At 40.7% G+C, this 14,063-nt stretch overlaps 1 protein-coding gene across 1 annotated transcript; it reads right to left on the minus strand.

Annotated features, from left to right (window-relative positions):
• Window positions 1-4,836: 4,836 nt before the first annotated feature.
• On the minus strand, window positions 4,837-5,657 carry LOC104604307 (methionine-S-oxide reductase). The gene has a single exon (XM_010268603.3). It carries the CDS (start codon window positions 5,550-5,552, stop codon window positions 5,172-5,174), a length of 381 nt encoding a protein of 126 aa, XP_010266905.1. The 5' UTR covers window positions 5,553-5,657; the 3' UTR covers window positions 4,837-5,171.
• Window positions 5,658-14,063: the final 8,406 nt, after the last annotated feature.

Raw genomic sequence — 14,063 nt, forward strand, 5'->3', positions numbered from 1 at the left:
AAAACATTTACGGCCTGCATCGTTCCCTCCATAGCTACTAATCCGACCTAACGTTCAAAACATGACCGCTGGATCAGCTTCACGCGGGCTCACACTCGCCACAACACTCTTCAAGTTCACGAAGGGTAAAGTAGAAAATATAGGCAAATTGAAGGGCTTTTGCAGCGGATCCATCATCCATAGTCCACAGGTAGTACCGAGAGAGAACAAAAAGACGAAATCACGAAACAAAGGAAAGGATGGGTATTGAGTCTATTAACTGAATTGTCAACGCACCCGGACCCACTTTATGTCGGAATTTCCAAATCTAGCCCTCTCGCGTTCTACCAACTTGTCTGCTCTTGATTTGCCGAACGACTGGTGAGTTATGAGATGTCCAACGCTGAAAAGAAAAGACTGGTAGCTCTCGAGGCTCCAAATGCAGATAGAAAGATTTTTCTACTACGTTCTATCTCCCTTGCATCAACGGAGACCGGATCTGCTCCTCACACAGTGCGCCTCACACGCAAATCTACCATGGTAACATTTCCCATACTTCTAAGTTATTATTTACGGGAGATGTTCTCAATGCACGGTGGATGTGCATGTGAGGCGCCCAAGTGTGAGGAGCAGATCCCATCTCGCATAATGATGGAGACTGGCAAGAAGAATTTTTTCCCTTTCCATTTCCAAATAAAAAACTAAAAGTACAAATCAAACAAGAGCTAGACCAAATCAGCCCCCACAATGCCCCACAATACATCCCCGCCATGTGTTGGGAACATCTCCTAATGATAATACCAGAATGATGATATCATCATCGGGAGATATTCCTAATACACAGCAGGGATGTGCTGTGGGACTTTGTAGGGGCAATCTTGTAAAGGGGCACATGGAAGTCGTGATAAGAGGTTACAAGTAGGGGTAAGCAAAGGTCAGTTTAGTTTGGTTTCGTGGCAAAACTTGGAAATTACTTGTAGAGGTTGGTTTCAAGTTTTTGGAACCAAAACCTATCCTGTGAAGGTTGGTTTCAGCCTTCCAAGATCGGTTTTTGCCTTGGCGGTTTAAGGGTCGGTTATAAGGTCTACTTGTGAAACCTATTCTTTCTTTGCTCTCCCCCTTTGAAAAAAATGAAACATGTCCTTTAAAATTTTGGTTTTCAACAATGATAATATATAGTTTAAAACTTATGTTATCTTTATTGATTAAACTGAGTAATTTAATGAGTAGATTATCATAGTATATTAATATATAGTTCAAAATTTGTTATTATAATTTAAATTTTGTAAATATTACCTTTTACAATTTTTATACACATTCAAATATTAAAATGAAAACAAATGATCAAATCACTCAAGTAATTCAATGGTCAAGTGAGACCATGGGATTTGTTTCAAGACATTTTGGGATATATTTCAAGACATTGGTCAAATCTTCACATCCTTAATATTTTGGGATTTATTTCAGGACAAGTTTGATTCCAAGGCCAGTTCATCGGGTTGGTTCAGTTCACAGATAAACCCCTAGACCTTAAAACACCAGACCCTACCCTGTAAGTGTAACAAATTGGATAGGGTCAGTTCGAGGTCAGTTCCATTTGGTTCTGGGTAGAACCAAAATGTTGTAAAAACTACAAAAATAGGTCATCATTTGATATTAGTTCACTGCACTTTTTGAAGAGATGTAGTAGATTCAAGTACACTAATTGGAGAATTGTTTCCAATTGCTGAGGTAAATCTCAAACTGGTTTGCATCTTCTAAAGATGGTGCACTTAATATGATGCCAGTTATTTGGAGTTTAGCATGTTAATGCAGAAGCACTCTACATATTTTAGGGTATGATTTGTAAGAATAAGGACTTGGAATCGGAATCAGAACAGATCCAATCCTTTTGGAATCCCATTCCCGTTCCTGGTGGAATGATCATTCCCTCCCCCTCCCTTGAGAATGAGAATCCATTCCAGCTTATTCAAATTCTGACTCTGAATCCCATCTGAATCAAATAGGCAAGAAAAATAGACCATTCCAATTCCAAGAGATTTCTGATTCTGACCGCAAACCAAACAGACCTTTAATAGCTATATGTGCTTCTGGTTGTCCAAAAGAACCTGGTTTCCTGCTTCCTGCTATCTAATTGCTTGTTAAGACCCTAAAGAAAATTGATGAGGAGTGATTTGGCCCTCTGTTCACATAGCAACACGTGGCATCCATCTTCACCGTTTGACGCCTCAATGCCACGCAGATAGACATGTATCTCACCGAGCCAAGGAGATGCACCCCGGAATCAGTCCAAGATACCCCATGCATAGCTTGGGCACCTCATTAGGACTGCTAGCAACACCTCATCCAAGGCCGACCTATGGTACCTCACCGTTACCGGTCCAAGGGCCCTCAATGTGAGGACTAACCCTCACGAGGACTTGCCAACCTATGGTACCTCGTTAGTACCAGTGGAAGTGACCTCGGCATGGGGAGCAACCTCCACAAAGACTTGCCAACTTGACTGAGGTCTAGGTGGCGACCTGCGAAACGTGCTTGTCGACCTCCTCTATAGGCGTCCCATCATTCCCAGGTCCTCTGAAAGTCAACTCCCATATCGAATGTTCCAGAGGAAGGCACAAAAACCTAGTCTGCATGTGAAGCTACCTCCGAGGACTTCAGACCGATCAACCACGTCTTTCTGGAGATCTTGAACGTGGTGCATAGAGCTCATGCCAAACAATACCTAATATAAAGGTCTCATTCCCAACTTCAAGAGGTATGCACAACTTAACTCTTTGTTCTCTCTGTCTCTCCAAAATCTCCAATTTGATAACTTAAACATCGGAGTACCCACCCTGGGTAAAGCAGCCCAAGCACTTAGATACTGTCTTTTTGCATATCAACCTAGTGAACTAACCAGCTCAACATCTAAGCTGCCCTCTAACAAGGGGCTGCCAGATCACGCATAATCAAAAATAGATCAACTTCAATGTAAAATTTAATGGATACCAGATTCGAAACCTTAGTTACTACTAAGACTGAAACCTAGATGGCATATTGATCAACGATTAACACAATTAGCATAGTATCCCCATACTTCCTTAAGACGGGACAAGCCCAGAAAGAAGGGTCTCAGTGTAATGCCTCTGCCCTGGGCATTCCGGCTTAGGATAAGATTTTGCAGTTTCGTACAAGTTCAATCAGCAGCAAAGAAACCTTTCCAAAGAGACAATAAGTCTAATGGGAGGGATGTCTAGAGTAGTCAGCATACGCTGACCATATAAAATCGCCACATATGGATGGTTTAATATTCTTTATTGAATGGTCTAAGATTCAGGAATAAAGATATCAGTGAAGAACAAAACTACTTTCTTTACAATGTAGTACTCATCTGGATTCTTGATGAACTTGAAGGTTCTTAGATTTGGCTAACTACAATACCACCTTCTAATTAACAAAGCAGACAAATCAACCCAACCCTGCGGCATTTTGAATAGGTCTTCAATAACCTTCCGGTTGCAGAGAAATTGAAAGTTCCCTGAGAGTTTCCATAAACTCCAATGCTAATACAGAACCTTATCTAATTACATGACTTTTTATATTGGATCAAATCTTGCTCCATTGCGACCTGGGTGACCAGGGTTCAAATTTTGGAAACAACCTCTCTGTATATGCAGGGGCCTTGTGCACTGAGCTGCCCTTTTATCAAATTGCCAAACCATGGATGTATCATTCTCTCTTTAACAAAGGCTCTGGCTGTTCCCACTACGAATTAAAAAAGATAAGACATGATTCAAGAGCTCTTGTTCCTTCATAAACAGGACCAGAATTTGTTCTCCATAACAAGAAATATGGAAGCAGATCCATTTCCTACCTCCTTCGATATTAAGAACACAAAAACAATTCCAAGAAATAGCTGTTGTACACACTTTTTTCTTATATCAGTTAGCTATCTTATGTTCTTCTGTATCCCATCATGACTGCTTCATCCTGCCCAAAGGTCTGACTTTTGTTTAATGCGATAGGAACACTATCTATGGAAGATCATAGCGAGATATATAACCAACCAAAACACAGATGAATAACTGTACAAGTGATAGTAGCTAAAGTTCTAAACCAAGTTCATTACCAAAGGAGAACTAGTTGAGTGACAGGAACACTATCTATGGAAGATCATAGCGAGATATATAACCAACCAAAACACAGATGAATAACTGTACAAGTGATAGTAGCTAAAGTTCTAAACCAAGTTCATTACCAAAGGAGAACTAGTTGAGTGACATACAATATTCAGAGAAAGTTAGCCCACCCACCCACCCCACCCCCTCTCCCGAAAAGAAAAAAAAAAAAAGAAAAACCAACCCCAAGATCAACTATAACTGAACCTTCATAATAAGGTTAAAGCCTTCGGTATTAGAATCTGCATTTTCCCACCCACCCAAACGCAATTCCCTCAAAGCTGCACATTAGCATAAGAGAACCAAAAATTCCTAATATTTAAATGATAAAGATCCAAAGAACCAAATGTGCAAGTTATTCATGTCAGAGCTCCAGACCAAAACATTAAAAGTTAAAACCAAGTGTTCCAAACAAAGAGTTCTTTGTAGTGGAGGTTTAGATTTTAGTAAATATTAGATGTTCATTAGCACTAGAGAATCTAAATGTCCTCAAATTGAAATAATCAAAAATCCAAATAACAAAGGTGGAAAGTCATTTATCTCAGAGGTTCAGACCAAAATATTAAAGCCCAAGTTTTCCAAAGAAAACAGAGAACATCTAAAATTTACTAAAATCCAAATCTCCATTACAAAGAATTCTGTTTCACACATCTTTACCAAGTTCACAGTCAGTTTAGTTCATAAGCACCAGAATCTGTGACTTCATAGCTCAATACTCAAGATTAAGAAACAAATCAATTATGAATACAACCCTCTCACGCCTCTATCTACAAAGACATACAAAGGAAGATCTCAAAACTAATATAAACATTCCAAATCAAATGTACATTATAAAACATAAACCAGGAGCCAATTTATTTGCACCAATAAGGAAAACCGAGTTCAATCAAGAAACCCATTAACCCACTCTGTCAACTAAAACCACCACAGTACCAATTAAGGGTTTCGCCCCGTCGACCGCAAAATCCTAAACAAAGCCCGTAGAATTACAAGAAACCCATTTAGTCAAATAACAAAATCCAAGGAGAAAACCTACGTTTCCGATGTAATCTTGAGAGCCTTGGTCTTGAATCTATACCTCGGAGCTCTGGGGATCACCTGACTCGGACCCATATGAAACTGACCAGGACTGTCAGTAAGGGAAGGACCATCGTCGTAGATATAGCCGACAAGACGCCCACAGCTGTTGCACTTGATCTTGGTTCTCTTCCTTTGAATTCCCCAGTAATTCACCGTCTCAAAAAAAGGCCTAAATTTGTCTTCTTTTTCGAATCTAAACTTGGTCTCATCAACCGAGGAGAAGGAGAGAGTCCCCTTGTTCCCTGCCTCGAAGTAGAAATCCGGAGGGAATAGAAGGTTGGTTCTCAGATTTAAGTTCGCACCGCACTCTGCACAACTGTAAATCGAAGCCATTGATGGAAATGACTCAACTCAATGGGGGGGAGGAGAAAGATGGAAGGAGAGAGGAGAAGAGGGTGGTGTATATATTATTAACAATCCTACGCGGAGAAAGAAATTTCGCGGCAGCGCAGGCACCAAAGACAAGAGGGCAGGCAGGCAAAGAAAATTTTCAAACGTCAAAACGTCTTATCGAAGCTTCGCCCGCTGGGTTTTGACAACTTTAAGTTTTATCTACCGTAAAGATAAGGCGGTTGGTCTTTTAACTCTTCTGTGTTAACTGTTATACGGCAGTCTGACCACGCAGGAACATTCTGTTCGACCAAATGGTGTTCAAACGAAAGCCGTTACTAACAGCCGTCGAATTGGTAGCAGGATCAACGTTCAGTTGTTCCAATCTAACGCTTTCGCAAAAGAAAATTTTGGTCTTGTGGTTTGTAAACTTTCCCTAATCTATCAAAAAAAAAAATGACCCATTCTTGTAATATGGGGTCCTTTTCTTATTAATTTAAACTATTTTATGATTCGATTTGTTTTTTAAATATAGCATTAAAGTCATTCCCGATTGCTCCAATAAATTCTTGCAAATTTTGGGCTAAATTAAATATCCAAATGAAATGATAGAGGTTTCTTTCTAATATATATAAATACATAGTTTAGTTTGGGCTTTTTATTTTTTGAAGAAAGGAGTGGATGATTTTTGTATTTTAAAACAAAGAGACATTCATGTTAATGAAATGAATCAAGAATTAAAAAAAAAAAGCTTAGTTCCTATTACTAATAAATCGATTCTTGTCATTTCAACTGGCTTCGTTTGGAAAAAAAATAGTGGTATTTTTGGTCAATTAGGATTTGCAAGGTAAGTTTAGTAATTTAGTCCATTTGCCATATGACCTAATGGTCAAGCACAAAGTGAAAGTATAGGGACTTTGTCATATATGAAAGTTTAGGGAGTATATTATTGACCTTATAATAGGGGGATTTTTATAATTTATACAAAAATAAATAAATTTATGGAAAAGTACGGACAGTCCCAACCTAGATTTCTGATTTTTACTGCAGAGCTATAAACATTCAAAATGTCAACAACCCACACTCTATGCTATAAAGCCGGTTGTAAATTAACACCAATTCTGAGTTGACACCTACTCCAACAGTACTTTGGACCTACAAATTCTAACCCTGGGTTGAACGGTCTTTCTCCCAAAATTTTACAACCTGAGCAGCATGAGTCTGAATAACTTGCCAATAGAAGCCGTTCCAACACCCTCCCAACATGATCAGACATGTATATATCATACATGGAGGGTCTTTTATGGTGGGTTCCAGTCTCATCAACCTGTTGGGAGGGTGTTGGAACGCCTTCTGTTGGTAGGTGATCCCATCACAGCATACCCGTGGCCCGTCCCTAATGAAGGGAATATGTATCATATATGTACACAATCATAAATGATAATTCACCAAAGCCCAAATTCCCAATCCGTAGACATTTCTTCCTTCTAGACAAACATTATTGTTTGCGTGTTGTATGTACACAATTGATATGTATCCATTAGTAGGGTACTAGGGTAAATTTGAATGTTGTATGTTTATTCAAAATCACTTATCCCATTTTTCTGTTTTTCTGTTTTTCTGTTAAAGATTTCTATTTGGCAGTTGTGGTTGAAAACTGGTTTCTACTATCTTTGATCTTTGGTTAAAAATTAAGAAAATCTGGAAGTTGTCTATCCCTTCAAAGGCAAAAGTTATTTTTATGGATAATTTGTAATGGGACTTGTAGGTACTAATAAGCATTGTACACGAGTCTCTGTGACTGTTGTGTGAAGAGTGGGAATCTATTATTCATCTTTTTTTAGCTACCGTTCTATGGTCAGAGCAATTTTGTTTACTAATCCCTGGAATATTGTTATTTCTAGAAATCAATTCTCTTCTGTGGTTCAGTTTTTTTTTTTTTAATCAAATTACATACAAAGTGGAAAGAAATAAATTTTTCTCTTGTTAGCTGTTGGTTTTTATATGATTTGGAAAGTGATGAATGAATTGATATATAATAATATTGGAAAAAAATGTGCGTTGGATTATATCCTATATTTCAGACAGAGTTGGTTCTTGAAGCTTTGATGAGGAAAGTTAATTCAGTTATGAAGGTCTATCTTTACAATGTGATGCAGGAGTTAGTGAGGATAAGAATGGATCTTTTGGTTTTATTCTGACTAATAATAATATGTGGTGGCTGCAGGAAATCCTCATGGTGCTTTTTCTGGAATTACTGATGCAGAGAAGAACTTGGTGCTAATTTGAAGACTTTGAATTTTGCTGCTAAAGCTGAATGAAAATCAGCAGTAGTGGAGTCGGACTCTTTGAATGCCATCCCCTCTTGATGGTTTTTGCTGGATTAGTTAATCATTTTCGAAGGTGTAGTTTTATGGTGGCATAGACAACCTCAACGGCTGGAACCTTGTTTTTGTTTAAACTCTGTTATTGTTAATAGTTAATAACTTAATACAAGATTTCCTTTACCCATCAAAACAATAATCCCAGTTGGAAAGATGCCATGAGACCATGATCTGAAACTTAAGATCGACTTCCTTCGCTACCTTGATTACTCATTCTCTGCAACATCAAAAAGGGTCATTATGTAATGCTGTTCCCAGCCATCAGGTGTCTTGAAAGTGGTGGGCTGGATACAAACCTAAGCTTTGGTTTTTTTTGCATAAAATGGCAACCCTCAGACATAAACCCGCGTTTTCCACATTTGTCGCCCTAGATTTTCCCATCACACAGAATAGTTGTCTCCTAAAATAACCTCATCAAGTTACTTATATAACTCCTTTTTTCATATACATGATATTGTTTTGACAATTTGCATATTCCTATGTCCCATATGATGTAATAATGATGATGTGGACATACCCCAGAAGGATCCATTGACAAAAGTTGATCCTGCAGAATGAGTGTAGGATAGTAGGATTTTGCTTTTTTTTATTGGCAATTAAGTTCATCAGGTTGGAAGACTAACAGGAGATATAATGCTCAGTCCTAACCATCTTCTAAAACATATATTTGATGAAGATGCTACAAGTGCTGCGTGTCTGTGTTCTAAACCTGTAACATGAATTTCACCACCAAACTTGTCGGAGCAGTGTAGATTGCCATGAGGGAGATGACCATTTCTGTGAGGAAATGCCATGGTACAAGGCCTCTGAGAGAGAGAGAGAGAGAGAGGAAAATAAATGCATATAAATGTTTTGCATGGTCGTCTGGAACAGTTTATATGAATTCAACTGGAACAGTCTATATTTGGTGTTTCTGATGAAGGGCGAACTTACAATGGCTACTCTCTAATTTTCCTTGTTACTTAGATATTTCTTTGCCAGAGTTCCACAGTGGGATTGCAAACTATCTTTTCATGTAAAACAGTGCCTTTACGAAAGAAACTAAGTTAAAACAGGTAATGTTGATACCATACACCTGGGATCAAAGGCCATATTCACCCTTTACACTACAGGTGAACAAACCCACTTTTTTATAGGAAAAGAGAATTTTATTAAGAATTAATCAGAAAGACTACAGATTCCCAAAAAGAGGAACTAGATGCAGCCTCAGGTACAAATTAGCTTACAATTGAGCCCAAAACATAGATTCCCTAAAAACCCCTTGCTTAGCTAACGAGTCTGCTAAGCCATTAGCCGACCTCCTTTGCCACTGAAATCATCATTTTGAATTTCTTCACAGCTTCCCTGTAGGTCCAAATAACAGGACCTGGATCTGTTAGCCACCCAACTACTAGCTTGGAATCCCCCTCAATTATCAATCTATCCATATTCAGCTGTTTTGCAAGCTGCACCCCCTGCAGGACTGCTTGGAACTCAGCAAAGATAGATCCCCTAAACCAGCCAGGCCTGAAAAAAATGCAATTATATTCTCACCTTTCATCCCTTATTCCCCCTCCTGAGAGCTCCGGATTTCCAATGGAACTCAGCAAAGATAGATCCCCTAAACCAGCCAGGCCTGAAAAAAATGCAATTATATTCCCACCTTTCATCCCTTATTCCCCCTCCTGAGAGCTCCGGATTTCCAAGACTGCTACCATCAAAGTTAAGTTTTATAAACCCTTCTTCTAGTGGAGCCCTTAGCTTTAGCGTCTGAGTAAAGTGCCACTCTCTCCAATTCTGCCAGATATCATCAAAGGAGAATGGGGAGAATAATTTTAAGAGGGTGAGGTGGAAAGAGTGGTGGAAGTAGGTAAAGAAGGGAGGTCAGTTGATTTTGTGGTTTGCAGGGGATCCAATTAGTTAGAGAGATCAAGTGTTGATTTTCTTAATATTGAAGTGGTGATTGGTAGGTTAGGGGTGCATCTAGGACGAAGGAGGAAGATAGACATGAAGGCTTTGGATGCTGTAGAGATAGTGGTTACCAAGAAATCATTTCATGTAACTAAGTTTTTTCACAAATGAAACTCAGTTTGGTGGGGCCATGACCTACAAAAAGTTCCAAAAAGGTGTATAGGAGAAAAGGTGTGAAGAAAGTTGGGCCGACTGTAGACAATGGAGGTGGGGTTGGGTCCTAGATTCCTGTTAGTTCCGAACCTCAGGTGGATGGCATTCAGCAAGGTAAGGAGATTAATGCCATAGGGTCCAGTTCTGTTAAGGAAGTGTTGATTCCAACTAACAAAAAGGCAGAAACGGAAGGAGTTTTGCTAATTGAGGAGATTGTTGATAGAGATGTAGAGATTGGCAAGAAGCATGGATTGTTTTTTTGGGGAGGGGAGGGTTTAGCTAGGAAAGCCTTTGAGGAGGTTGAGAGGAAAAGGAGAGAAGAGAGTTTGAAGAAAGTGGCTACTAGAGGAGGGAGAGAGATGTGGAATGAAGAAGGCGAAGGTCAGGAGGAAGGTCTCGAGGAGGAGGATTGAGGAGAGGCTAGTTTTTTTTTTTTTTTGATAAATAAAATCATCAATATTGGTTACATGAAAATCCCCTTAGAGAGGCGTGAGGTGCCACCTCTCCAAACAGCAAATACATAAACTACAACAGAGATTACATGAATGTTAATGTTAAACAAGAGTTACAGTTGCACCTAGAACAATGTTTCCCTATTTGTCCCTTATTTTGCCAAGACATCGGCAAATGCATTAGCTGATCTCCCAACCCACTGTACTGTTATAGACATATTTCTTGTGAGCCATTTGAATTTCTTTAACTCATTTTTGTAATCCCAAGTGACATCCTCTGGATTATTTAACCAATCCACCACTCTCTTAGAATCCCCTTCAATCAGAAGCTGCTCCACGCTCACTTCTTTTGCAAGAAGTATCCTTGTATTGCAGCTAACAGCTCTGCCCGGATAGAGTTCCCAACACCTAAAGGGCCAGAGTAGAGAAAGACAACCTCTCCAGCCTCATTCCTCAGTATACCTCCCATCCCAAAGGGACCCGGGTTACCCTGGCTACTCCCATCAAAATTCAGCTTCAAAGAACCAAGAAGAGGGGGGAACCAGCTAGTCAATACCCTTACCTTGGAGGAGGAACAGCTTGCTACTAATAACCAATCCTTCCAACAATCAGTAAAAGAGAAATGGTTAAACAATTCTAGGGTCTTTAACCAATGTATTGATCTGTACATAATGCAGTCCTTTAAGGCTTGACTGCTCCTTCCCTTTTCCTAGAAGGCATTCCTTTCTTCCCAAACTGTCCATAACAATGCTGCTCACATGCACCTCCACATTTTCCTTCCTCTTTTATGGGGCCAAGAGAAAAAAGATGGGTTAAAGATTGTGCTAACTTCTGCTAGCATATCCCAACTACACCCAAACAAAGATAGAAGCCAAACCTAGAGCTCTGCAGTTACACTACAAGATAAAAATAAGTGATTACAACTGTTATGGACACATTCGTGGGGAAGAAGTACCGCCGCCGGGAGCAGCAGTAACGTGGGACCCTCATCAGATTATCTAGCTAGCCACAGTTCATCTTACCTTGTCCTTATCTTATCTGCTTTCTTACTCTTATCTTATCTGCTCCAATAAGGATTAGTATAGAGTCTGATTTATCTTAGGGAGTTTTTATCCTTCTTGAGTAGGAAGTCTTATCTAGGAGTCTTATCTATCTTATCTGTAAGCAGTTTAGTTAGTCTTATCTAGGAGTCTTATCTATCTTATCTGTAAGCAGTTTAGTTAGTCTTATCTAGGAGTCTTATCTATCTTATCTGTAAGCAGTTTAGTTAGTCTTATGTAGGAGTCTTATCTATCTTATCTGTAAGCAGTTTAGTTATCAAGGAGTCTTCCTACAAGGAGGACTCTTACCTCTTGTAATCTCCTATTTAAGGAGCTGGAATTATTGAATAAAGATATCAAATTTCCAGTCAAGAAAGAGAGTAAAAGGAGAGTTCGGTGATCTCTTGGAGAAATCACCCTCTAGGACGCCAAGATAGGTTCAGCTAGGAAGGGGAGGAACAAAGGAAAACAGGAGCTTTTCCCCGTGGACCGACCCGTGACGAGATCCTACGCCCGGGCCCATAACATTTTGGTATCAGAGCCAACCGTCATGGGAGATCTGGAGCAGCTATCATCCAGGGTCCACGAACTGGAGCATAGGCTCGTGGAAACCAGCGTGGAGGTTCGTGAGGTCAAAGACGATGTCCGGGAGCTGAGACGCTTGCTGGAATCGTATTTCTCTAACAAGGAGAGGAATCCAGAAGGGGCTGTAACCACAAACAGCCACCGACCAGACTTGACGGAGTCGTCTGGCGAACAGCAGGTCGGCGCCCCCGTAGCCGCGGTCGTTCCCAAGTACAACAGGCTAGAGTTCCCTTCATACAACGGCGCCGGAGATCCTTTGGGATGGTTGTACAGATGTGAGCAATTCTTCCGCAACCAACGGACAGGGGACAGCGACAAGGTAAGCTTGGCCGCATTCCACATGACGGAGGAGGCGCAGCTCTGGTTTTATAAATTGGAGCAGGAGGAACCCGGGCTCAGTTGGACCCAATTCAAATCCTACTGCCTCCTCAGGTTTGGGCCCCCATTGACGAGCAACCCGTTAGGTGAACTGATCAACCTCAAACAGACGGGAACGGTGGCTGAATACCAGCGCCAATTCTAGACCCTCCTTGCCAGAGCAGCTTCGGTACGACTGGACCAGTAGGTAGACATGTTCACCGCAGGGTTAGCAGAACCCTTGAGGGTGGATGTGGAGATGCAACACCCCCCCAACCTGGTTACAGCCATGAATCTAGCTCGCGCCTTCGAACGAAAGATGCAGCTCAGTCGCGGAACCTTCAGTATGGGGCGGCCTCCATCCGCATGGGCATCCCCACCACTCGAAATGGCTCCATCTTCAGCAGCCGACCAAGAACGGAAACCACAGACGAGCCACAATTCCATATCAGCATTCAGTGAGGGGAGCAGCGTTGTTGCACCCCCTATTAAGCACGTGTCCAGGGCTGAGATGGCGGAACGCAGGGCGAGGGGACAGTGTTTTAATTGTGATGAGGTCTACTCAGCAAGGCATAAGTGCAAGAGACTTTTCTGCCTCCTGGTGGAACAGGAGGACGAAGAGGATGAACCCCCTTCATTGGAACCCGATCCAGGAGGGCTAAATCATTCCACCTATCCTGGATTCCCTTGACTAAACTCCAAGACACATATCTAGATTTCGAGCTTGAGGACAAGCTCGTAGTCCAGGAGGGGAGTAATGTTATGGACGCATTCGTGGGGAAGAAGTACCGCCGCCGGCAGCAACAGTAACGTGGGACCCTCATCAGATTATCTAGCTACCCACAGTTCATCTTACCTTATCCTTATCTTATCTGCTTTCTTACTCTTATCTTATCTGTTCCAATAAGGATTAGTAAAGAGTCTGATTTATCTTAGGGAGTTTTTATCCTTCTTGAGTAGGGAGTCTTATGTAGGAGTCTTATCTATCTTATCTGTAAGCAGTTTAGTTAGTCTTATCTAGGAGTCTTATCTATCTTATCTGTAAGCAGTTTAGTTAGTCTTATTTAGGAGTCTTATCTATCTTATCTGTAAGCAGTTTAGTTAGTCTTATCTAGGAGTCTTATCTATCTTATCTGTAAGCAGTTTAGTTAGTCTTATTTAGGAGTCTTATCTATCTTATCTGTAAGCAGTTTAGTTATCAAGGAGTCTTCCTACAAGGAGGACTCTTACCTCTTGTAATCTCCTATTTAAGGAGCTGGAATTATTGAATAAAGATATCAAATTTCCAGTCAAGAAAGAGAGTAAAAGGAGAGTTCGGTGATCTCTTGGAGAAATCACCCTCTAGGACGCCAAGATAGGTTCAGCTAGGAAGGGGAGGAACAAGGGAAAATAGGAGCTTTTCCCCGTGGACCGACCCGTGACGAGATCCTACGCCCGGGCCCATAACAACAACCCTCACCATGAGATCTACAAAGAATGCACCAGTTTGGCGAATTTCAAAGGATGGGCTTTTGTAAGTTATCCATCATTTTTACTTTACCATGCCACACTTCCCAACACAAAGCCATAACCTTGGGGGGGACCGGCCTACAC

The sequence above is a fragment of the Nelumbo nucifera genome, chromosome 6 (genome assembly GCF_055504915.1).
Source record: "Nelumbo nucifera cultivar China Antique chromosome 6, China Antique-T2T, whole genome shotgun sequence".
In the NCBI taxonomy this organism is placed as follows: Eukaryota; Viridiplantae; Streptophyta; class Magnoliopsida; order Proteales; family Nelumbonaceae; genus Nelumbo; species Nelumbo nucifera.